General features: G+C 37.8%; 1 protein-coding gene, 1 long non-coding RNA gene and 1 pseudogene across 3 annotated transcripts; 2 read left to right on the top strand and 1 right to left on the bottom strand.

The window, feature by feature from the left end:
- Positions 1-116: 116 nt before the first annotated feature.
- Positions 117-26,810, bottom strand: Macc1 (MET transcriptional regulator MACC1). Its single transcript, XM_087911459.1, is given in 6 exon segments — positions 117-363; positions 10,941-11,129; positions 14,203-14,906; positions 14,909-15,347; positions 22,039-22,931; positions 26,699-26,810. Coding segments are annotated over 6 exon segments (2,550 nt in total). The 3' UTR covers positions 117-150.
- LOC125402693 (uncharacterized) lies at positions 6,107-21,687 on the top strand. Of its 2 annotated transcripts, none has more exons than XR_015739167.1 (3): positions 6,107-6,539; positions 10,905-10,970; positions 21,320-21,687. It is a non-coding gene; the product is annotated as an uncharacterized LOC125402693 (long non-coding RNA). The 2 variants fall into 2 exon arrangements; XR_015004631.2 differs by lacking the exon at positions 21,320-21,687 and adding an exon at positions 14,801-15,362.
- LOC146892537 (large ribosomal subunit protein eL33 pseudogene) lies at positions 7,792-8,147 on the top strand (annotated as a pseudogene).

Below are 26,810 nucleotides of genomic sequence, written 5' to 3' on the forward strand. Positions count from 1 at the left end.
CTGTCTGTCTGTCTCTGTCTCTGTCGCTGTCTCTGTCTCTCTCTCTCTGTCTCTCTCTCTCTCTCCACCCACCCACCCACCCACCCACACCCCCCCTACACACACACTTTCCCACTTAACATTTTTCTTCATCCCCAAACTTGCTTCAGTCTATGTTTCCTGAGAAGCAGTAAAAGCAGTAACTCTCAGAACCTCTAAAGAATTTACTAGTATTAGAGTTCCAGTTAAGTCTCTCCACTGCTTGGTGACAGGGTTTTTCATTCTGTCCAAAGTTGATTGAAGGTCTTGTAACACATCTCTACAACTGTTTCCATAGTGACTGCTCCATGCATAGAGAAAATCATAGGCAGGTTTCCACATCATCTATAAAGAAAAGAAAATAGATTGAAATGAATATCAGACAAATAACAGACAGAGACAGAAACAGAGAAATTTTTTTAAACTGTAAAGGACATCAAATAAAATGGAATGCTCATTATGTGAACTTTTTGATGTAGAAAATAATCACTATCATTTATTATATCTAGTTTCTAAAACTAGAGTGTTTTTTCAAAAATAAAATAGTTGTAAATATGGTCTTTTTCTTGACCCACTGTTTAGTTTATATTGCCTTAATGTCAATATAAAATTCCTTGCATAATTTAAATTTTACATTTTATTATTTATGTATTTATTTATTTTGTGTGTGAGAGTGAATCTATGTCATATATGTATGTGGAAGTCAAGGGATAACTTGATGAAGTAAATTACCTCATACCATGTCAGTCCCAAAACTGATACTCAGTTGTCAGGCTTCATGGCAAGCCTCTTTATCTACAGAACCATCTTGTCAGCACAATATTTTTAAGAATAACAAATACTATTAAGATAAAGTTTTAATTGTCTGACTTTTAAGAATAAGGTTTGTTACATATAAGTATTTGTGTTGAGTTTTATAATACTATATATCATAACAATGATATCAAATACATTTTGCACTTTTAATTCATTCTATCCAGCAAATCTATACATAAGGAAACTGTAGCTTGATGATCAAATAAAAATAGAAATATAGTTCTTTAACACAAAAACTTACTTTTATGGTACATTTTATAATGCAAAGAAAGATCAACATTTTATGTTTCTGTACTTTTCTTTATCTGAGGACCAGTCCATACCAATGACATCACCGCTGCCATAGAAATAAATGCATGTCAAAGAAGAACTTCACATACAAGCAAGTACATGATGGTTACCAAGGCAACAGGCTCAGAGGGAATGAAGACAAAGGCAACCCAAATAAGACAAATGGAAGAATACAGACATATACACAAGTTAACATGAATTTATTCTAAGAAAATAACAAGATGTACACTCATGATTAGAATATTTGAAATATAAATTTTAGTAGTAATTACTTATTTGGGCTTACCAAGTTGATTTATTTGTAATTCTACCACCTATAAAATGTTAAAAGCACTGAGTTTGAGCTTAATATTGCACATAATTGCTTTCTTAAAATGGTACCTCAATTAACATCATCATTCCACGTAATTGGATATAATTTTTCCATTTGTCACCACTCCCACACATATAATCTAACTATTGACGTGGGAAGAAATAAATCTCTGATGTCATTATGCTTTGCTTCAGTCCACATAAAAACACTCAAAGGATGATATGATGTTATTTGTTCTAGTTGGCATTTCAGAGAGGACATAAACACCCATTCCCTCACTTTTCTTACAAAGGCTAATTCTGCAAAATAGAGAATAAAATAATTATCAAAGTTATATCATGCTAAGGTATGTGATATAGAAGCGGAAGTCACCTTAGAGTAGCAGTTCTCAACCTATGGCTTATAACTTCCCCAAAGACCATTAGAAAATACAGATTCATAACAGTTATAAAATTACAGTTATGAGGCATCAATGAAAATATTTCATGGCTGGGGTCAGCACAGCATGAGGATCTGTGTTAAAGTACTACAGCATTAGGAAGCTCAGTATGGGATGCCTTGCTGCAGCAAGGAAATTTAGCATTTACAGAAAAGCTTGCAGGTGTGTTTAGATGTGAATCGACTTCTCTGTGCTGCTCGGAGACTTGGGAGATTAAAGATGTACTCAGATGATGGTATAAGTTAGAGCCTAAATCCCTCCATACACTTATACTGAGTACTACATAACTCCTTCATTAGGCAGTTTGGACAGAGCACAGAATAGTGCAGTCCACACTGGAATTTAGAGAAACACTGATTGACTGTTGAGGTCTGATCTCTATGTAAGTATTCCGAAAGTACAAAGAAAGGAGTAGCTAAATTAATCAGAAATGCAAGGGAGGATATTACCTTAAACTTATTTGATGACCCGTGACACAGGTTTGAGAGTGTTAGGGTGGAAACACAGGACTTAGATGACTTGAACTAAAATATGAATGGGATTTTCCATCCAGATTTTTTTTCTTCAATACAACAAAGCCTGAAAGACACTTAAGGAAATGTTCAACATCTTTAATCATCAGAGAAATGCAAATCAAAACAACTCTGAGATTCTATCTTACACCTATAAGAATGGCCAAGATCAAAAACACTGATGACAACTTACAATGGAGAGATTGTGGGGAAAAGGGAACACTTCAGCATTGCTGGTGGGAGTGCAAGCTGGCACAGCCCCTTTGAATGTCAGTGTGGCCATTTCACAGAAAATTAGGAAATATGAGTTAGTCTGAACCACAGAACAAATTCCCCAGCCTTTCCAACTCTCACAAACATTTGATGCAGAGCTCCATCCTTACATCTCTGCCGTCAGATTTCCTTCTCTGGGTATATGTATCTGCGGTGTGCATTTGTGTATATGTGTTCATATGTGTGGGATATGCATGTATGTGTGCACTTATTTATGGAAGCCAGAAGTTGAGATCAGGGGCTCCAACTTTGTATATCAAGACAGAATTTTCTCATTCAGTCTACCTAATCAGCTTGCTCCGGAGATTCCCCATTTTCTACTTTGTAACAGCTAAGATTTTAGGGAGCTGCCATGCCCACCTGGCATTTACATGGAAGCTGAGTTTCAGCTAAGAACTCCCATTCTAGAGCTTATGGTAAAGTCCTTACCCACTAAGCCATTTCCCATCCCTTTAGATTTCTTAATGCTACCTTCCTGGCAGTATGATCTAATCCTGGAATAGGAAACGTGAAGCTAACAGAGGATAGCACTCTGAATTTTTCATCCATGTGCATCTGTTTATACACAGAGAAGTAGCAAAGCATTTAGTCTAACAAGTAAAATGGTTTTCCAGGGTCCTAGTATATGTATAGGAGAAATACATCTTTCCCTTCATTTACCTTTCCAGTATTAGCAGACACAGTAAAAGTAAGGGAGCAAATATGATGAAATATGTAATGCCAAATGAAATGAAACAAAAATAGAGACAAGAATAATAAAGTTTTACAGTTTTAGCGTACTTCTTCCTGGAAGCCAATACAGCTCATTAGACTTTGCAGTAGATGACAAAAGGCAGCAAGATCAGAACTGAGCATCCCAGTCTGTCTTTTTTAACTTATAAAATAGAAATAGCATAAAAATTAAATTGACTTTAATTACTTTTTGATAATTGCATTTTGTCACATTAGAAGATTAATAATCCACCTATTTATCTCATAAAATTATAGAAGCAGCATTTCATTTTAAGTACCATTAGTTGCAGAATTATTGAGGCAAGTTAGGCTTCCTAATGGTTATTATATGTGTTCTGTATTTAGCACATCATTTACAATATCTAAGTTATTTTATACCATCTCTAATTAGTAAATATGTAAATAATGTTTAAAACAGGTTGTTGTCTTCAGAAAAGAAAAACGCTAACTCCTCTGGGCCATCCTACTTCCTCAACAGAGAAACAGTGTTTGGTTAAAATGTGAAAAAAGAGAGAAATCTTGGTACCAGGGTAACCAGCTATGTTTGCAGTAAGAATAATCATTTAGGAATTCTGGATTAATCATAAATCAGAAAATTATGGTAGACCCATTTCTTGCAAGTAATCTGCTCAAATTTGTCCAGCATGAGGTGCAGACCTTTTGAGCAAGCTATTTTTAATCAATTCTTCGTTAGGGGGACTTCTTATTGCCTCCTCCCTAATAAGTACTCTCACCCCTTGCACAAATAAGAGATAGCTAAGTGTCAAAGATTGGAAAAAATTAACCTTCTCTAATCCATTCTTTATTGTGTACATAATAACACAAATTCTAGGAACTATGATGGAAAGGCTTTAAAGGTGCACACCTGGGTCAACATCTTGATCAGAATGGGTAGTGCAGAATCTTTGATAAGCTATAGATTTTTCCCTGAGATTTTTCTTTTCCTGCTGTGAAATAAACTGAAGTGTACAAAATGTCATCAAAGGACCACTCAGTGCATGAAGCGACAAATGTAAATACTTCCTCACACATTAGGTCCTGGGCCACAGGTAACAACTGTTGAGTTTGAAACTTAGTAACAAAGACAGTCAAGAATCCAGGTCACTGAGTCCCTAATTCAGCATCATTTCACTAAAAGATCATCACAGAGTTATTTTATTACCAAGTGACTTATACAAACACTGCTGTTGGGTTATATGCTTAGCTGTTTTTCTAAAATCACAGACCCGTTTCCCTCTTAAAAACAGACTTGATAAAGAAAATTTAAAATAAGTCCTGGGAAATGTACCTTAATTGATATAATGCTCGACTATCAACCATAAAGCTGAATTTAATCACCACCCTCGTGTAAACATGTATGGAGTGCATGCCTTCAGGTGGAGGCTGAGAGAGCATAGTTCAGGGTCATTCTAAACTGCATAGTGAGCTCATGACTAACCACCATGTGACCCTGTCTCAAAAACATGGCAAAAAAAATATATAACTCTGCCATCTCTAGTTCCAACACTAAGGGTTGTGAGAGGATACATTCTGCCACGGGTTTGTGATTTTTCACAGAATACTTTTCCCTTTATGAAAGAATAAGTTTAAATCTTATTGTAAAACAATAAAGATTTACATACCCTTGCAACAGGGCAAGGCTCAGATAAATAAGGAGATAATAGAGCACCCATATTAACAAAGACCTACGTGTACTGTGAACAGGATCACTCTCATAGTCCAATGCCATCTTTTCTACCTTTTGTCACAGATATTTTCCAAGGACAATTAAATTTTAAACCCACAAGGAAAAGTTGATTGGCCAAGACTTCTTCTCATTTTTTTCCTATATATTAACATCTTGCTAGTTTCTCACACAGAAACCTTGAAATTACTGTTGACATTTTTTTTCTTACCTACATTCTTTTTCAGTCATATCACTAAAGATAGTTGCATTTTATTCCATTTTTCAGAAAATCACTCAAGGTCATAGATTTGTCAAATCCAACAATAAGTAATAGGTACTTTGTGTTTTATGATGACAACTGCCATCAACTATAAAAAATATTTTATACATGTTATTTCATCTGACCCTCTAAATGCCTGAAAAGGTTGTGCTATACAAATCAGTTAAAAAAAGTTCTTAGAAGAGCTAAACAACTTGACCAAAGTCATGGTAGCTAATGAATGGACTAATGGAACTGGAATCCTGTCAAGGGAGCTTTGCCTGAAGAGTCTCGCCTCTGGATTCCAGCAAATGAAATGAAATAGCATGTCTTCCTCCTCCATACATGACGTCTTGTCAGTGCTCTCTAGACCTCACTGCTAACAAGAGTCCACTTCAGGGGCTCTGAGTAACTAAAATACTATAGGTTTTAGGTGGCACCTCCTGCATTTTCCTGATTTTTTTGATCTTTGCTTAATCAGTTAATTCTGTAAAGACTGGCAGTTAGAAACACGAGTAAGGCTAACGGAATTCCAAGCCCTAGTTCTATCACTCACCATGTCACTGTGGATGCTACGTAAATGCACTGATACTCAGCATAGGTACCTGTGTGTAAGAAAGAGGATGATTCGAATGCCCTGCTTACTGTTTGCTAAAATTAATGAGATGTGTTAAGATTCTCATGGCAACTGACACACAACTATTTTTATTTTTATGTCATTATGTGCCTCTCGATGGAGATATATTTCTGTAGTGGAGCTTTGTTACGAGTCTGTAAGGACAAATAAGTCCAGGAGTATTAGGAGACAATATTAAATGAAATGATATGAGTTTATAAAAATAAGCCCAGAAATGTTAAGACGCAATATTAGGTGTCACACACAAAATGAAACTAAAAAGCATGAAGCAATGTGTGCAGTGGTGATAAGAGTTTGACCTGGTGAACAAGTGTGACGTAACTATATGATAAGCAGACATGTGTGTTAATCTAAAAAGAAAAAAAATAATGTAGCCACAAAATAGTATAAAAACTTGAGGCTCACGACCAGGAGACATTCTCAAAATGACTTGCTAGACATGCTGTCAGAGCGGTCATAGAGAATCCAACGAACCAGCAACTTCACAGCTGAGACCGTCCAAGAGCCAGAGAACTAGCTCTTGCCTGCGGATCAAGACTTGCTGACCCAGAGGCCTACGTCGAGAGCCACGGACCATTATCAGGTCGTATACACAAATGCCTCAGTAAGATAGGATAGAAGACCTTGCCTAGGACACATAGGAACTCTTGCTGAATGTGTGATGTGATTGAAGGTGTGATGTGATTGATTGACCAGGATTGTTATAGGTTTAATGTTTACTTATATCTGCCATAAGAATAATTAGAGATTTAAATGATTGTTATAGTTTGATGTTTACCCATACCTGCTAACAATTGGAGATTTGACTATTGGCATAATAAACTTGTTTCTAGAACAAACACTGTGGTCATCCTGAGTATTTACTTGCAGACCTCTAAGCAAGGGCAGAATGCCTGCTCAGGAATAAGGCTCACGACAAGCTTCTTCAAAAAAATTTTTATTTAAAAAATAATAGTTCATCCTAATTTCAAACTAATGTAAACAAGATATCTAACAAGAACTTATCAGGGTTCTTATGCCTGCATAAGAAGTACGTTTTGTAACAAGAAATCACAACAATTCTGCGTTCTCATTTTAATTTACATATAGGATGAAATGCTTCGAGCACTTGAGTTGTAAGTCATAAAGGGGGAAATAAGGACTGCTTCTAGGGGATGCAACAGAGAATTAGACTTGCACTATTGCAAAAGAATTAGGGGACCCCTGGCTGACTGCACTGTTCTACACTTGAATAGTGTCAGAGATGAAAAACACATGGTGATTAAAAATCTTAGCTTCATTGTGTCTCCATGGAGACAGTGTGGCCCTGTGTGGCATGCCAAAGGAACTAAGACTTCTGGTGCCTGGACTGGGAGGTGAGCGGGCAGAGGAAATTTAAAGTGTGAGATAAACCGTTAGGGTCTTTAGCAAATAGGAAAGGAGGAACCTAATCTTTATTGTTAGAAAGATTGCATGGAAGAGAGTCACAGAGAAATTAATGTCATATTTGCCAGGAATCTGTAGAAGATTGACAGAGGCCCAGCCTCCAGCCTAAAAAAGTGTTAGATTTGAAATCTGCAGCTTTTCTCTGTGAAACCAGACTTTACAAATTGGGCTTTCTTTCTAATATTTAATGGGTTCTTGTATTTTTAAGTTAAATCTTGAAATATCTTCAGAAAAACTACACAGAATTTAAATTAACTTTCACAGAAAAAAAAACAAAACAGAAAAAGACAAACAAAAGAATGAAAAACAAAACAAAACAAAGTGTGGGGGGAGGTGAGGGAAGTTCCTATTGTGAACTTTGGGGGCAGATTCATGGGACCTGCTGTGAAGAGATCTTTTGAAAGGCAAACATGGCTGGAAGGCTGTGGAGCAAGGACATTTTTGCTGGCTACAACGAGGTCTCTGGAACCGGAGGGAGAGCACAGCTTTTCTTAAAATTGAAGGTGTTTATGCCTGAAATGAAACTCAATTCTACTTGGGTAAGAGATGCTCTTAAGTGTATAAAAGAAAAACAAAAAACAAAAAACCAGTGACCCCTGTAGGCAAGCTAAATAAAACCAGAGTTATCTGGGGGAAAGTATCTGGGGATCATAGAAACAGAAGGAGGGTTCATGCCAAATTCCAAAGCAACCATCCTGCAAAGGCCACTGGGCAGAGAATCCGTATGATGCTGTACCCTTTCCGAATTTCAACTAATGAGAAGTAAATAAATAAAAGTGGATTTGTATTCTTGTTAAAAAGAAAAAAAGACACCACTTACATCTTTATATATTATAAACATATTTTCTGATAAAAACATTTTTATTAAAATGTGTTTTGCATGGGCTGGAGAGACAGTTCAACAGTGAAGTAGTTCACTGACTTCGTTCACAGAGGACCAAGTTTCAATTCTTGGTACCCAAATGGAAGTTGACAACTCTTTGTAATGGCAATCCCCGGGAATCTGACACCAAATCCAGCCTCCATGGGAACCAACCACGCATGTGCTGTCTAGACATACACACAGGTAACATGGCCATAAATTATATAAAATAAAAGTTAACAGATCTCTTAAAAACCTACAAAAATAATTTTTAAAATGCTTATATGCATATTATTGGTTCTAAACACTATATGTAATAGCTTTAATGTAGTATTTGTATTAACTTAAAATATAAATTGAAGAGGTGTTTATTTTAAAAAGTGACATTCTCAGAATTCTCAAAAGATTTCCTCTTCACTTCAAAAAGAACACTAAATGGTCAAAAGTACTAAAATATATAGGAAAGGTACATTCAGTATCCCCATTCTTCTGTAAGCCTGAAGTTTGATGAGGAAGATCAGGCATATTTTGGAAGTAAGATAATGCCATAGTTGTCATGCTGAATCCTAGAAAACCTGATGAGATTCCAAGGTTTCTATATCACAGAAGAAAATATTGTACCAGGGACACAGGGCCCATAGACCATATGTCAGAGTAAATGACATGAAAGAAACAAAGATACCACAGCAAAGGAACATTAAATTCATGTTCCCTCACCCCAAGGCCAGTTCTAACCCCAATTATAAGTAGTTACACATCAACTACCTAACTTGTCAAACCCATCACGTTTAAAATGGCTCTTTTCCCAAAAAGAAACAAAACTCTACAACAATATTTGGGGATGTGGAAATTAGCATGCTTTGTCCTAGTAAGTGGCTAAACAGGTAAAATTCCTATTGGACAGTTAGAATGGCTTCGGGCCCTAATGCCTTTGTTTTCCTAAGTGATAACATGGATCAGACTGTGGCTGTAGTGTTAGTTGCAATGAATTGAATTGTTGCCGTTAGAAAACATCTAGGGGGTTTCCTTTAGGTTTCTGAGATTTTATCAGCCTCAGACACAGACTTAGTCACTTATGATTTGGGCTGTGTGAAAGTAAATAATGGACAAATAGGCTGTGTGTTAGTTAGCCTGCAGCAAGATTTGAGGGAAGGCAAACAATAAACACAATTAGAGGGAATCCAGATGCTTAGGAAGGCTTGCAGGACAAACAGCTCTCCAATAAATCTAAACAAAACTCACAAAAGCAAGGCCCCATCGTGACAAAAGAATAGCAGTTTTCAATTGGACAGCTTTTTAGCCAGTTTACTGAAATGTCAGGACCACGACAGCACAGTTCTTGCAATACTCTCTTCTCCCTCAAGGTTCCTGCTTTCTCAGCTCACGCAGAAAACACTTGTGTCCATCTTGGATGCTATGCTCACTCTGGATTCTGCTCATTGGTGGCTTCAGTTCCCCTCTAGGTTTGTGAAGATACGTGGAGCAGATAAGTGGGACTTATGTGTCCAATCCCTAGTTGCTCCTGAACAGATTTTGTTTAGAAGTCTTTTCTTGTGAGGTGGGTTGCAGGGATTCAACAACTGTCCAACTGACACCTGTTGCAGCTGGAAGGCATCAGCTGACTTGACCTACTGAACTCCTCTTAGAAAGGCTGCAACCGGATCACCTAACAGAATGCCAAGTAAGAAGAATCTGAAAAGCAAATATCCATCTCTAAGACCAGGCATTGTAGAAAAGGTCAAAAGGCCTTCAGTCTCAGCTCTTGAGAGAGGGAGGCAGTTGAATGTCTGTGAGTTCCAGGAGAGAGCTAGTCACACATAGAAACCCTGTCTTGAAAAACGTGTGTGTGTGTGTGTGTGTGTGTGTGTGCGTGTGTGTATCCATCCTTCCACCCATCTATCTCTAAGACCCAAAATGACACAGAACATGCAGATTATGCTTATAATGTCACCATCTCAGAGAATATTGGCCTTACCTTAAACATCTTGAAAAAGTTTTAACTTGTTGAAAGATGCAGGGCATCTACCATATACTCATTAATGGAAAATGTAATTCATATGAAAAAATTGGATCACATTGCTATTATGGTAATCTGAAGAAATAAATATATGCAATGTGCATAACAGAATCCATGTAATAATACTGCTGAAACAAGCAGGTTTTGTGATGAATATCTTTGCACTAAATGCTTTCTTTCTGTGTATGATATTAATAATTCTTACTGTACATAGAATTCAAAAAAGATGAAATGACTCTTTTATATCTCTGTCAATCATTTTCAATGGCTCCATATCATTCCCCTCCTAGGATTCATCATCAAGCCCTATCACTTGTCATAAATGATTAAGTATATCTTCTCTGAGATGACTTGAGTATTTATTGACTCAAAAATGTACCTGCTCTAAGCCTTAAATTCTTGTAGCCTTGTGTCCTCACTGCTCCAATTTAATGGATTAATTTGCTCAAAAGCCATGTAAATATAAAATCTAACAAGAGAAATATAAATGTGTTTTTTAGAAGTATGATATATATTTCAGACATTTCCAACAGGGTTACCAGATAATAACTTCAGTTAGTAGGGACTAAGTGTTTCTGAATGTTCCTTTAATTAGTTTATAAACATGGAAAAGACTAAATTACATTTTTTCTACTTGGCTACAGTTTGTCACCACTGAATAGAACATATGAAAATCTCACCTCGGCTGAAACATCTCCAGATTTTCCTCGGTAAGGAATTTCATACCCCTGCATCTGATGCTTAGTGAGTCCTGCAGATTTCTCAGCAAGTTCCCTCCAGCTTCTTCCGAGCTTAACAGCTGAGGTTAGAATAACAGCCTCTTGGAGAAGACGTGCCACTAATGCTTGGTGATCCATCTTTAGCAGAGCCTGTGGTAGCAAGTATCCATCATTCTTAGAAACAACTCATTGACTTTTTCCTTGAAACTGTAATTTGCATTATGTATTCTAGAAATTAAAATACCTTTTCACACCACACAAATAGTTAAGGTTTGTAAACCCAAAACAGTGATTTATATTTAGGAAAATTCAACAAACTAACACAATGAACATATATCCTAGAAATAGGAGAGCTTTAGTATAGCCTCAGTAGCTAGCTATGGGATCATGAGTAAATCACATTACTAATATATGACTTTTACTGCTAATGGAACACTATCAACCCTTTTATCAGCACCGAAGGCTCCAGCAATTGATAATATCTGAACCTAGAGGTAATTACTCATTCCCCCCAAGCGTATTCCTTGTCTTACTAGAGGATTAACACAGATCTTTTTCAGCAAAATGTGATTTAAATTTTTCTTAGAAACATGCTTATTGAGTAAACACATGATACTCCTTTAATTTTAAACTAAGTTACAGACATTTCTGAATTTACGTAATCTGCCTCCCTCACCTCTAATGTGATTCTGTTAACATAAATGGTGTGGGACAATGCTTTATATTCTGTCAATTATATTTTAAAAATAAACACTGGTCAGTACCTAGGTAGGAAGTATAGGTGCGACAACCAGTCAGGAAGTAGAGGCGGGTCACTGAGAACAGGAGAATTCTGGGAAGAAGGAACTCCTGGTTGGCAGTGTGACCCCAGCCACAGAAGAAGCAAGATGTGATTGCCCGGCTGAATAAGGTACTGAGCCACATGGCTAACACAGATAAGAATAATGGGCTAATATAAGTTAATAAGAGTTAATAAGAAGCCTGAACTAATGGGTCAATCAGTTTATAGTTAATTTAGACCTCTGTGTGATTTCTTTGGGATTTAACAATTGTGGGAACCGGGCAAGACAGAAACCCTGACAACACATAAATGACAAAGTAATAAAGACAAATATTCTCCTTCATTTATTGCACACTTAAGCTTTCTCTCTTACTATTCGTTCCAGGCAAGTCTAAGAGCTTTTTAGTTGCTTTGAGTATATTTTAAAAATATATGAATATATACATACATATGTAAATAAGTTTGTAAAGATGCTTGGCAGCTGTTTATTATGTAATGGTACCTAGGAGTTTTATTTACCCATGAGAAAGAATAAGTTAAGTTAAATTAATTTTAAAAGGCACCAATAAAAATTTACCATATTTATTCCCATGAAATCTACAGTTAAAAGAACAGTTTGGACTCTAGACACAAGTTCTATTGATTCCTCTTTTTATACTGATCAAAGGTGGCCACAGTGAGAAGCAATACCAGGGCAGCAGGTCTTCAAAGTACACTCAAGTTTTTGTGGTATGGCTTTACCCTGGCAATGTACAATTTCATAAGAAGTATTTGCTATACTGTTGTAATGTTTTGTATACTGAATATGGAGATAATATCATTCTGCCTAATCTTTTAGAACTAATATAAAATCACATGCTGAAGGGTTTTCAGAAATGTCACATATTAGGAGAAAAAAGCAATCTATCTATACTTTTCAACTTCACATATCAAGACAAAGAGGAAGAAAAATTTTCACTTAACACAAAGGGTGTTTGAATACACAACTCTACATCACAGAAGGATCAATTGCTTTGTTAACATAGGGCTGGGTCTAAGTCTCTTTTAGAAGGAAGTCTTAAGGGCATCAGTGAGGGTTAATAATAGTTTTTGGGTCCATTAGGGGCAACTCTTTTGAATAGGTCTCTATCAACATCGTCTGATCAAGGCATTCTATGATTTATTATGCCCTCCCCAAACTACAGGTATGGTACGATCTGAACTTTCAGATTGTGAGGCTAAGATAACTTATTTTTAGCTACTAAGAAAAGAAAGAAAAGTTTTGTTTGTAGTTTTTGAACATCTCTACTGTACATCTAAGTTACAAAAAAAAAGCAATTACAAAATCAATGTGTAGCTTATATTGAGCAGGAAAACTAGTGTTCAGTTACCTGAGCCCATAGTCACTAAGGACAGAGCATATCATAATAAAACTGTCCACTCACAAACTAGACATTATAACTCTCAAGTTTTACTGTTCTTGGTGTCATTGTAGAATCATCTTCTTAACATGCAAATTATTATTAATGCTATAGATTGAATTCATCCACCATTTTTTCTTTGTTGCTTCTAGCTTAACTAAAACTTACTTTTTAATGTGTCTCTGCCAACTGCCTTATTCATCATTTTCATACATATGAGTACTGTTTTCATTTTTATACTACTCAGTACACTTACTAACATTTACTTACAAAAACATTTTATACCCTCCCCCACATACACACTCACACACTATTTGAAGACAGTATTAGAATTTAACATTTAGGAAGTATTAGCTACATTCATATTTTTTCTTCTTTAGAAATGTCATCCTGATACTTTGTTACTATAACATTGATTTGTGTTTTAAATCCAATTATTTATAATCTCCACCAGGTTTTTAACTGAGAAAAGTAATGCTCAAAAGAGTTGACCCTTGAGAATTCTATTAGCATATTAAATACAGTGTTGGTAGAATCATTGCTGGAGAGTGCAACATTCCGTAAGAAGAACATTCAACTGATGAAATAAAGGGTAATACTTATGTATTTGAAGGAAAGAAACATTGAGAAATAAGTCTGTATAAGATCAGGTATTTTTGTTTGTTTTCTTTATTTTTATGCTATGGTTGTTTTTTTACATTCATGTTATGGAGTTTATATGATACTTGAAGGGTTGTCCAAATATTTGAGAAAAAAAGAATTAATCTCTTAAATTTAAAACAAAAGTTCCAACAAAAAAACACAACCTTTAAGCTCTCTTAAAAGATGATCCTTATAGACCTATTTTCTGAGAAAATCACAATTGACTCTCAAGTCATGAATCCAATGCTATAGCCTTGCAGGAAAAGTTCCCTACGTGCTGCTTAGTACTTCAGTGTATTGGAGACTACTGGTTTTTCATTTCACCTCTAATGCTTTCTATAAATATCATCACGTTAATGAAGTTCTCTAAAATGAATTATTATTATTAACCAATATTCACCACAATCAGTTCATAAAGAAACTTCCTGGTACTTCTGTCTTTATGGCAATCTTCCTTTAATTTCTTGACAATATAAGAAACCCTTTCTGGTTCATTGTCTGCTTGAATTTGATCAAAATCTTCCTGTGCCAGATGTGAGTAGTCCAGGACATTAGCTAAAACTTTCCAATCATGAATGTTTTCTGACACCAGAGTCAATACAACAGAGTATATATAAGTCAGATTTTTAAATGGCAAGGCAATTTGCTCCAAAAGATTTTTGGTTGTCAAAATACTATCAGACGTAGACATTACTTGTTCTTTGCAAATCACCTTGACATTTTTGCAATGTACAAGTCCAATCTTACCTCAAAGGACACCTACATACCACTCTTTCACTTTGGACTGTCCAATGGCTCTTACTGTGCCTTCTCCAAGAAGGGCAATTATAGCCCCCTTTAAATACTCAAGTAAGTAGTCAATTTTACTTTGCCTCAGTACCGTCTTCACTGTGAACCCATAATTGGTGAATTTCACTTTTTCAACTTGGAAAGTGGGGTAGTTGATAAACCCAGTTGATAACAAAGGCACTCTCTTGCTTTCTCCCTCCTGAACATAGTTCTGCAAATGTAAGAGCCTTTTGAGGTTTGGGGCTGGATCAGGTGAAGTGACAAAGAATTGTGTGACTGGTTTTCCATTGGGAGACCCCACATGAACCCGAAAACGAAGGAGTGCATCTCTCTGTGGTCAACCAAAGAAAAGAAAACTTGTTGATGGACTACTGCACCTGCTTCCAACTGCCTTTGTACAATCATTTGCCTTTCTCTCTCTATCTTTACTTCAAAATCAGGATCACATGAAAAAGCTGAAATAATTAAATCTTGTGGCTTGTCAAGTAAACATGAATGCTTTCCCCAGAGATAAAATACTACTGGAGATGTATTTTTTCCACCCATCCTAATGTCAGAGACTGCAAACTTTCCTGGCACATAGTTGTGCCCACAAACTACAAAAACAGCAGTAAAACTTGAATGGATATATTTGGGCCCATAAATTCCAATGGAAGTGGTTTTGTGAATATAATCCCAAATGGTAGCAGCTGGCGGTTGAATGACCTTGGCTTGTACAGCTATGACTATGTACATTACCTGGCTCAGATCAAGAAACTTTGCTTGGATGGTATCTTTTTTTTTTTTTTTTTTAGTAAATTTTATTAAATTATAAAAGTTTCCATTTCCGCCCCCCCTCCCAACACCCTCCCACTCCCCCCACTCCCCCCCTCCTTCCCCTCCGTCCCCCAGGGCAGTCAGGGTTTCCTGCCCTGTGGGAAGCTCCAGCTCCCTCCCCCTCCCTCCAGGTCCAGGAAGGCGAGCGTCCAAACAGACTGGATCCCCAAAATCCAGCATATGCAGAGGAAACAGGTCCCAGTGTCATAGTCAATGGCTTTTCAGAAAGACCCCGGGCCAGCCACAGTCAGAGAATCCGGCCAAATTCCGAGAATCTGGCTAGATTACGTCCTCGTTCAGTCCCAGTCCAACTGGCCCTGGTAAACTCTCATCAGATCCGTTCCCTTGTATCAGTGGGTGATAGCATCCCTCGCAGTACTGATTTCGTCTTTCATGTTCCTCCTCCTTCCGCTCCCCCTCCGGACCTCGGGGGGCTCAATCCGTTGCTCCAATGTGGGCCTCCGACTGCATAGCCGTCCTTCGCCAGACGAAGGATCTATGGTGATAAGCAAAATATACATCAGTATGGTCATGGGCCACGGCCGATTCAGGTACGCTCTCCTCTGTCCAGAGAGCAATCTGGGGGATCTCTCCTTGGACCTGGGATCCCATATATAATCAAGTCTCCTGTAAACCATAAAATGGCTCCCTTAGTTGAAATATATTGTTCCCTGATCCCATATTCATCCTACCTCCCTCCCCCCCCATCCCCGGCCACCAAGCTTTCCCGGTTCCTCCCCTACTCCCTTCTCTCTAGCCCTCTCCCCCTCCATCGACCCTCCCACCCCCCCATGCACCCGAGGTTACCTGGGACTCTTGTCTATTTCCTACCTCCTGGTGGATAGCTAAATAATCTTCATCAGGTTCATCTTCTTATTTAGCTTCTCTAGGATCACGAATAATAGGCTCAAAGACCTTTAATTATGGTTAGAATCCACTTATGAGTGAATACATACCGTGTTCCTCTTTTTGGGTCTGGCTTACCTCACTCAGTAAAGCGTTTTCTATTTCCATCCATTTGCATGCAAAATTCAAGATGTCATTGTTTTTTACCGCCGAGTAAAACTCTAATGTATATATGTTCCACACCTTTTTTAACCATTCTTCTATTGAGGGGCACCTAGGTTGTTTCCATGTTCTGGCTATTACAAATAGTGCTGCTATGAACATAGTTGAACAAATGCTTTTGTAGTATGTTAGGGAATCTTTAGGGTATATTCCCAAGAGTGGTATTGCTGGGTCCTGAGGGAGGTTGACTCCCAGTTTCCTGAGAAACCGCCACACTGATTTCCACAGTGGCTGCACGAGTTTGCATTCCCACCAACAATGGATGAGTGTTCCCCTCACCCCACATCCTCTCCAGCATAGGCTATCATTGGTGTTTTTGACTTTAGCTATTCTGACAGGTGTAAGATGGTATCTCAAAGTGGTTTTGATTTGCATTTCCCTGATCCCTAAGGAGGTTGAGCATGACCTTAAGTGTCTTCTGGACATTCGAAGTTCATCTGTTGTGAATTCTCTGTTAAGTTCAGTACCCCATTTTTTAATTGGGTTAATTAGAGTTTTAGTGCCTAGTTTCTTGAGTTCTTTGTATATTTTGGAGATCAGACCTTTGTCTGATGAGGGGTTGGTGAAGATCTTCTCCCAGTCAGAAGGCAGCCTTTTTGTCCTACTGACAGTGTCCTTTGCTTTACAGAAGCTTCCCAGTTTCAGTAGATCCCATTTATTCATTGTTTTTCTTATTGTCTGTGCTGCTGGGGTCCTACTTAGGAAGAGACCTCCTGTGCCTAAATCTTGTAGACTACTTCCCACTTTCTCTTCTATCAGGTTCAAAGTGGACGGATTAATGTTGATGTCTTTAATCCATTTGGACTTGATTTTTGTGCATGGTGATAGATATGGATCTACTTTCATTTTTTTACAGGTTGACATCCAGTTATGCCAGCACCGTTTGTTAAAGATGCTTTCCTTCTTCCATTGTATACCTTTAGCTCCCTTGTCGAAAATTAGGTGTTCATAAGTTTGTGGGTTAATATCTGGGTCTTCTATTCGATTCCATAGGTCGACTTCTCTGTTCTTATGCCAATACCAAGCTGTTTTCAATACTGTAGCTCTATAATAGAGTTTGAAGTCAGGGATGGTAATGCCTCCAGAAGTTCTTTTATTGTATAAGATTGTTTTGGCTATCCTGGGTTTTTTGTTTTGCCATATAAACTTGATTATTGTTCTCTCAAGGTCTGTGAAGAAGTTTGATGGGATTTTGATGGGGATTGCATTGAATCTATAGATTGCTTTTGGCAGAATTGCCATTTTTACTATGTTGATTCTCCCAATCCAAGAGCAGGGAAGGTCTTTCCATTTTCTGGTATCCTCCTCAATTTCTTTCTTCAAGGACTTAAAGTTTTTGTCAAATAGGTCTTTCACTTCCTTGGTTAGAGTAACCCCAAGATATTTTATGCTATTTGTGGCTATCATGAAAGGTGATGCTTCTCTGATTTCCCTCTCTGCTTCTTTATCCTTTGTGTATAGTAGGGCCACTGATTTTTTGGAGTTGATCTTGTATCCTGCCACGTTACTAAAGGTGTTTATCAGCTGTAGGAGTTCTTTGGTAGAGTTTTTGGGGTCGCTTATGTACGCTATCATATCGTCAGCAAATAACGAAAGTTTAACTTCATCCTTTCCAATTCGAATCCCCGTGATCCCCTTATGTTGTCTTATTGCTATTGCTAGAACTTCAAGCACTATATTGAAGAGGTATGGAGAGAGTGGACAGCCTTGTCGCGTTCCTGATTTTAGTGGAAAGGCTTTGAGTTTCTCTCCATTCAGTTTGATGTTAGCTGTCGGCTTGCTGTATATGGCTTTTATTATATTTAGGTATGATCCTTGTATCCCCAGTCTCTCCAACACCTTTATCATAAATGGGTGTTGAATTTTGTCAAATGCTTTTTCAGCATCTAGTGAGATGATCATATGGTTTTTTTCTTTCAGTTTATTTATATGATGGATTACATTGATAGATTTGCGTATGTTGAACCAGCCCTGCATCTCTGGAATGAAGCCGACTTGATCATAATGGATAATTTTTCTAATGTGCTCTTGGATTCGGTTTGCCAGTATTTTATTGAGAATTTTCGCGTCGATGTTCATGAGTGAGACTGGCCTGTAATTCTCTTTCTTGGTTGTGTCTTTGTGTGGTTTTGGTATTAGGGTAACTGTAGCTTCATAAAAGGAGTTAGGCAGTGACTCTTCTGTTTCTATATTGTGGAATACGTTAAGGAGTATAGGTATTAGCTCTTCCTGGAAGTTCTGGTAGAATTCTGCATTGAAACCATCTGGTCCTGGGCTTTTTTTGGTAGGGAGATTTTTGATAACAGCTTCTAATTCTTCGCGACTAACAGGTCTATTTAGATTGTTCACCTGTTCTTGGTTAAACTTTGGTATATGGTACTTATCTAAAAAATGTCCATTTCTTTTACATTTTCCAACTTTGTGGCATATAAACTGTCATAGTAAGATCTAATGATTCTCTGAATTTCCTTTGTGTCTGTGGTTATGTCCCCCTTTTCATTTCTGATCTTATTAATTTGCATGTTCTCTCTCTGCCGTTTGATTAACTTGGATAGGGGTTTGTCAATCTTGTTGATTTTCTCCAAGAACCAGCTTTTTGATTCATTGATTCTTTGGATTGTTTTCTCTGTTTCTATTTTGTTGATTTCAGCCCTCAGTTTGATTATTTCCAGTCTTCTAGACCTCCTGGGTGAATCAGCTTCTTTTTTTTCTAGAGCTTTCAAGTGTGCTGTTAAGTCTCCAATGTGTGTTTTCTCCGCTTTCTTTAATTGGGCACATAGTGCTATGAACTTTCCTCTTAGCACTGCTTTCATAGTGTCCCATAGGTTTGAGTATGTTGTGTCTTTGTTTTCATTAAATTCAAGGAAGAGATTAATTTCTTTCTTTATTTCTTCCTTGACCCAGGGGTGATTTAGTAGTTGACTGTTCAGTTTCCATGAGTTTGTTGGCTTCCTGGGGGGAGCATTGTTGTTGAATTCTAATTTTAGTCCATGGTGATCTGACAAGACACAGGTAGTTACTAATATTTTTTTGTATCTGTGGAAGTTTGCTTTGTTACCGAGTATGTGGTCAATTTTCGAGAAGGTTCCATGAGCTGCAGAGAAAAAGGTATATTCTTTCCTATTTGGGTGGAGTGTTCTATAGATGTCTGTTAAGTCCATTTGATTCAATACCTCCAATAGGTCTCTCAATTCTCTGTTTGGTTTCTGTCTGATTGACCTGTCCATTGGTGAGAGAGGAGTGTTGAAGTCTCCTACTATTAGTGTGTGTGGTTTGATGACCGCCTTGAGTTCTAGAAGAGTTTCTTTTACATATGTGGGTGCCTTTATATTAGGAGCATAGATATTCAGGATTGAGACTTCCTCCTGATGAATTGTTCCAGTTATGTGTATGAAATGTCCATCTCCATTTCTTCTGATTGATTTTAGTTTGAAGTCGATTTTGTTAGATATTAGAATGGCCACGCCCCCTTGTTTCTTAGGTCCATTTGCTTGGAAAACCTTTTCCCAACCCTTTACTCTGAGTAAGTGTCTGTCTTTGTGGTTGAGGTGTGTTTCTTGTAAACAGCAGAATGTTGGATCCTGTTTTCGTATCCAATCTCTAAGTCTGTGCCTCTTTATAGGTGAATTGAGTCCATTGATATTAAGTGATATTAATGACCAGTGGTTGTTGACTCCGGTCATTTTTTTTTTTTTTTAGGTAGTAGAGTGTATGTGTTTTCCTTCTTTGATTTGTGCTTGTGAATGGTCGCTAGATGTTCGAGTTATTGTAGATCGTGTTGGGAATGTTGGATTCCTTCGGTAGTGATTTTCCTTCTAATATTCTCTGTAAGGCTGGATTAGTAGCTACGTATTGTTTAAATTTGTTTTTATCCTGGAATATTTTGTTTTCTCCGTTGATAGTGAACAATAGCTTGGCTGGGTATAGTAGTCTGGGTTTGCATCCATGGTCTCTTAGTTTCTGCAGTACCTCTATCCAGGATCTTCTGGCTTTCATGGTTTCCATAGAGAAATCCGGTGTAAGCCTGATAGGTTTACCTTTATAAGTTACTTGACCTTTTTCCTTTGCAGCTCTTAAAATTTTTTCTTTAATATGTATGTTTTGTGTTTTGATTATTATATGGCGAGGGGATGTTTTTTTTTCTGATCCAGTGTATTCGGTGTTCTGTATGCTTCTTGAACCTTCATAGGAATATCGTTCTTTAGGTTGGGAAAGTTTTCTTCTATAATTTTGTTGAATATATTTTCTGGGCCTTCGATCTGCAGTTCTTCTCCTTCTTCAATCCCTATTATTCTTAGATTTGGTTTTTTTATTGTGTCCCAGATTTCCTGAATGTTTTGTGAAGAGAATTTGTTGGATTTGCCGTTTTCTCTGACCAGAGCATTTATTTTCTCTATGGTATCTTCAGAATCTGAGATTCGTTCTTCTATCTCTTGTATTCTATTGGTTATGCTTGATTCTGTAGTCTCCGCTCGTTTACCTAGGTTTTCCATATCCAGCCGGTTCTTGTTTTGTGTTTTCTTCATTGCCTCCATTTCAGTTTTCAATTCTTGGACTGTTTCCTTTACTTGTTTGATTGTTTTTTCTTGGTTTCTCAGGGTATCACTCACGGATTTACTTATTTCTTCAAACTTTTTGTTATATTTCTCATCCATTTCTATACTCATTTCTTCAAACTTTTTGTTATACTTCTCGACCAGTTCCTTAAGGGAGTTATTCATATCCTGTTTAAGGGACTCTATTGCTTTCATAATGGCACTTTTTTCCACTTCATCTGGGTTAGAGTGTTCAAATCCTTCTGTTGTAGGGTCAGTGGGATCTGATATTTTCATGTTGTTTTTCAGATTGTTGGAGGAGGTCTTGCCTTGGCGTCTGCCCATCTCTTCGATCAAATGCTCTCTATTGGAACTTCTGGTATCGGGTCAGGTTCCCTTGTTGGGCAGGGAGTTCACTGATAGAATGCCTACCTTTCCCCAAGCAGGGTATTGAAGCACAGGCACTGCCTCTTTCCGGGATGCCCCTACAGAGCAGGCCCAGTGTGCAAGGCAGCTGAACTGGGGAAATTTTATGGGCTCAGTGGGAGGGGAGAAATATAGAAATTTGTACCTGGATGGAAGCTGGGATGGCAGGTGGGAGAGCCTAGCAGGGTGGAAACAGCACTGCAGTCTGACCTGGGAGACTATGGGGTCAGGGAAAGTCCTAGCTCCCCCTCGCCGGGCCCCTGCCGCGGGCCCGAATCAACTCTCCACTCCGAAGGCCCTCTGGATGGAAGCTGGGTTGGCTGGCGGGGAAGCTAGCAGGGTGGAGCCAGCAGAGCAGGCTGACCTGGGAGTCTATGGGGTCGGGGAGAGTCCTAGCTCCCCCTCGCCGGGCCCGCGGGGGCCCGAATCAACTCACCACTCCGAAGGCCCTCTGGATGGAAGCTGGGATGGCTGGCGGGGAAGATAGCAGGGTGGAGCCAGCAGAGCAGGCTGACCTGGGAGTCTATGGGGTCGGGGAGAGTCCTAGCTTCCCCTCGCCGGGCCCCTGTCGCGGGCCCGAATCACCTCACCACTCTGAAGGCCCTCTCTTGGATGGTATCTTTGTAGACATAGAAGTTGTTCAGTTCTTGGAAAGGGCCTTCTCTGTCCAGGCTGTGTAAACACACCATTTTTGTCATGACTTGGCTCAGAGGATCTATTTTCACTTCAGCTCCAAATTTCATCTCCAGCAAAATAGCTCTCATGGTTTTAGGGTTGCTTAACCTTATCTCCAAAAGAGGGCTTACAGTACAGGAGAGATTATGGTTCAGCTTCGGTGGAGGATCCAGAAACGCTCTCAGAGACACCTCCTGGAATTCTCCTACGGCTATGTGTCCTTGGGGTACATGAACAATGATGTCTGAGTCAGGTAACTGAACTGACCCTCCTTCGTGGTTTAATTTACAAACTGTAATGGTCTCTGCAATTTGTGTTTGAGCCCATCCAGGACTTTGATTAATTATATTCAGATCCACACAAGAGCATGCTAGCTGACGTTGACTTAACCAAGCCATTTTGTATGCTTTTCGGTCATTTTGAAGCCACTCTAAGTCTTGTACTAGGATCTGGTCAGAGTGGTGTTTACTCTGATGAGCATGTGCTGTATCGTGTAAGATTTCCAGGAGCTCTGAAACACTCCTAGACCTTTCCGACGTCCTCGAGGAAGACGGCCTAAGCACCTGATCCATGTCAAGTTCATCTTCAGAGGAATCAAAAGAATTCCCTGTTTCAATTTGCTTTAAAGAAAGAAAAGGATCTTCCTTCAAAATGGACAAATTATCTCTCTTTTGCTTATTTCCTAGCTTAGTGATGTCATCCAGAAATGGGTTCAAGGCAGATAGTTCATTCCAGAATGGATTTGCAGCTTTGGCAAAACCATCACCATAGTGAGTAGAAGCATCTGTCCAGTTGTGAGGCAAGTCTAACACCTGGCATGCTTGTTATTTAAGCAAAAAACAATGCAAAGAAAAAAATAAGTGGAAATCTGAGATAAAACCATGATTAGTTTATTCATAGGTTATAAATTCAAAACTTCCTTTAGGCTTTGGTTTTTGATGCTGCTGTCCACTACAAGCTTAGTGGTAAAACCATATCCACTTATTTATAATGAGGAAAGGGGAAGTTTATACCAAGTTATTTTAAGTACAAATACATTAATTCTATCTTAAAGAATCATGAAGTATAAAGTAAATGAATGCTGAGTACAGTAGATAATTATGTATAACAACACATTAATAATGCATTTAACACATTTACTTAGACTTACATAAAGTTATTTCTTAGTATTTTATGTTTCATTTACCCAAGTAAACACTGCAAAAAGTAGCCAATATTCATAATTTTTCTAAACATTGACTTGTTGGTCTCATTACATCCAAAAAATTAATTTGAAGTCTTTCTTTTCAAATAAAATCCAAGGAAAAAATCCTAAACAAAGCCATATGAACTTGAGTAGTTTTCAAAACAACCTTGTAAGTTAAAATTGTCATTAATTATTTATTTCTGGAAACATTGCATTAATAAACTTAACATTGCATTTTGAGTGTCTGTGAAAGACATATTGAAAAACCAGATTGACAGTGAAATTACTGCCTGCAAATTCTGAAAAATTGTAATTGTAAAATACGGGAAACACTTCATTGTTTCTTTGGAAAGGGCTTGAAGAACACAAAAAAAAACATGCTCAATACCCCCAATGTAATCAAGGTCAGTTTGTGTTTAGAGTGGCTTTTGTTTGACTCTTTCTACCAGTCTAATGACAAGTCACAAACATGAGCACATGTGCCTTTGATACTGCTGTAGGGACAATGAAAGCCACATGGACAACTGAGTAATCCAAAGTTCTCTAGAAACAAGAGTTTCAGAAAACTGTTACCTTTTTCCTAATGAAGCTTTTATTTTGCTTTAAGTAAGTAATGTTACTTATTAAAAGATATAAGATGGATTTTGAAAAATAGAAATAGCATTTCTCTTACTATCACACATCCTCTAATCATCTACCCCAACTCTCTCAAAACTCACTTTCTACTATGAGCATCAACTCAATTGGATTCTGCTCCATAAAAATTACTAGGTCGCTTCAGTCCCTGCTTGTCGCCATTCCCCTCAAGTTCACATTTTCAGGACATACTATTTGTTTACTAATAATTTATGAATTAATGATATTTATTGTAATCTGTGAATATGCTTTTATTTGTGTGTGTGCATGTTTGTGTGTGATATGTGTGTGCATGTGTCTGTGGTGCATGTTCTGCATGTGTGTGTGGTGCATGTGTTGTGTTTGTTGCATGTATGTGAGTGCATGTGCATGTGTTTTATGTGTGTGCATGTGTGTGAGATGCATATTGTGTGATGTGTGTATGTGGTGCATGTGTGTGTGTGTGTGTGTGTGTGTGTGTGTGTGTGCAGTGTCTTTGGGGGAGGTGTGCATACAATTACACCTATATGTAGAGAACAGATGTGAACATCAGGTGTTTCCCTCTATCAGAGTTCACCTTATATTTTGAGACAGGGTCTCTCATTAAACCTAGAGCTCACTGATTAGCTACATTTTCTGGGCAGTAAGCTCCAGATATCTCCCTGTCTCTGATCCCTTAGCACTGGGACTACAGACACACACCCATGCCTGGTTTTTACAGTATTAAGGCAAAATAAAGTCTTGTCTTCATGCTTAAATGGCAAGCATTTTATACACTAAGGCATCTCTCTAGCCCTAGCACATTAATAAGTGTACTTTTTAAAAGAAGCACTTATCAATAGGACAAGATAGAAATCAGAGAAACATCACACATCAAAATAGCCACAAATAGCATAAAATATATCAGAATAATTCTAACCAAACAAGTGGAAGACTTGTATGACAAGAACGTTAAATCTTTGAAGAAAGAAATTGAAGAAGACACCAGAAAGGGGAAAGATCTCCCATGCTCTTGGGTAGGTAGAATTACCATAGTAAAAATGGCAATCTTACCAAAAGCAATCTACAGATTCAATGCAATGCCCATCAAAATCCCAGTAATATTCTTCATAGATCTCAAAAGAACAGTACTCAACTTTATATGGAAAAGCAAGAAACCCAGGATAGCCAAAAACAGTCTTGTAATAAAAGAACCTCTGAAGGTATCAAACTCCCTGACTTCAAACTCTACTACAGAGCCATGGTACTGAAAGCAACCTGATACTGGCATAAAAACAGAAAGAAAGACCAATGGAACTGAATCGAAGACCTGGATATTAATCCACACAACTTCGAACACCTGATTTTTTGACAAAGAAGCAAAAAATATCAAATGGAAAAAAGAAAACATATTTAACAAATGGTGTTGGCATAACTGGATATCAACATGTAGAAGAATGAAAATAGTTCCATATCTCTCTCCATGAACAAAATTTAAGTCCAAATCAATAAAAGACCTCAACTTATGCCAGCCACACTAAACCTTATAGAAGAGAAAGTGGGAAGTACATTTGAATGCATTGGCACAGGAGACCACTTTCTAAATATAATCCCAGCAACACAGACACTGAGAGAAACAGTTAATAAATGGGACCCCCTGAAACTGAAAAGCATCTGTAAAGCAAAGGACATGGTCAATGAGACAAAATGACAGTCTACAGAATGGGAAAATATCTTCACTAACCCTACATCAGACAGAGGTCTGATCTCCAAAATATACAAAGAACTCAAAAAAATTGATCATCAAAAGAACAAATAATCCAATAAAAAATGGATTACTCACCTAAACAGAGAACTCTCAACAGAGAAATCTAACATGGCTGAAAGACACATAAGAAAATGCTCAACATCCTTAGTCATCAGAGAAATGTAAATCAAAACTCTGAGATTCCATCTTACACCTGTAAGAATGGCCAAATTATGACAACTTATGCTATAGAGGACGTAGGGTAAAGGAAACACTCCTGAATTGCTGGTGGTAGTGCAATCTGGTACAGTCCCTTTGGACATTAGTGTGGCGATTTCTCAGAAAATTAGGAAACAACCTTCCTCAAAACCCAGTATTACCACTTTTGGGTATATATCCAAAGGATCCTCAATTGTGCAACAAGAACATGTGCTCAACTGTGTTCATAGCAGCACTGTTTGTCATAGCCTGAGTCTGGAAGCAAGCTAAATGCTCCTTAACTGCAGAATAGTAAGAAAAACGTGGTACATTTACACAATGGAGTACTACACAGCAGGAAAAAATAGTAACGTCTTAAAATTTGCCGGCAAATGGATGGAGCTAGAAAACATCATATTGAGTGAGGTAACCCAGAACCAAAAAGACAATTATCATATGTACTCACTCATAAGTGGTTTTTAAACATAAAACAAAGAAAACTAGCCTACAAATCATAATCCCAGAGAACCTAGACAACAATGAGGACCCAAAGAGAGACATACATGGATCTAATTATCATGGGAAGTAGAAAAAGACAAGATCTCCTGAGTAAATTGGGAGCATGAGGGCCATGGGAGAGGATTAAAAGGGAGAGGAGAGGCAGGGAGGGGAGCAGAGCTCAATAAAATCAATTTTAAAAGAAAGCATTTATCTTTAATTTTATTCTATTTCTGATATCACTTGTACTTGAGAATATTGTAAACATTCTATAGCAATTTTTAGAGGCAAACATTCCATATGTATAGGAAATGTAAATTGACTTAATTACACAGCAACATTACCATATTATAAATTCTTATACCTGTAATATGATTTTTTGAGAGTTTAGAGACTTCCATGTCAACCAAATTTCCTCCAGCTCTATGTCAAGCAGTTCCTCTTGGGCATCAATAGGCTCTTTCACTGATTAGCAT

This window comes from Myodes glareolus, chromosome 11 (assembly GCF_982192425.1).
Source record: "Myodes glareolus chromosome 11, mMyoGla1.1, whole genome shotgun sequence".
NCBI classification, from domain to species: domain Eukaryota; kingdom Metazoa; phylum Chordata; class Mammalia; order Rodentia; family Cricetidae; genus Myodes; species Myodes glareolus.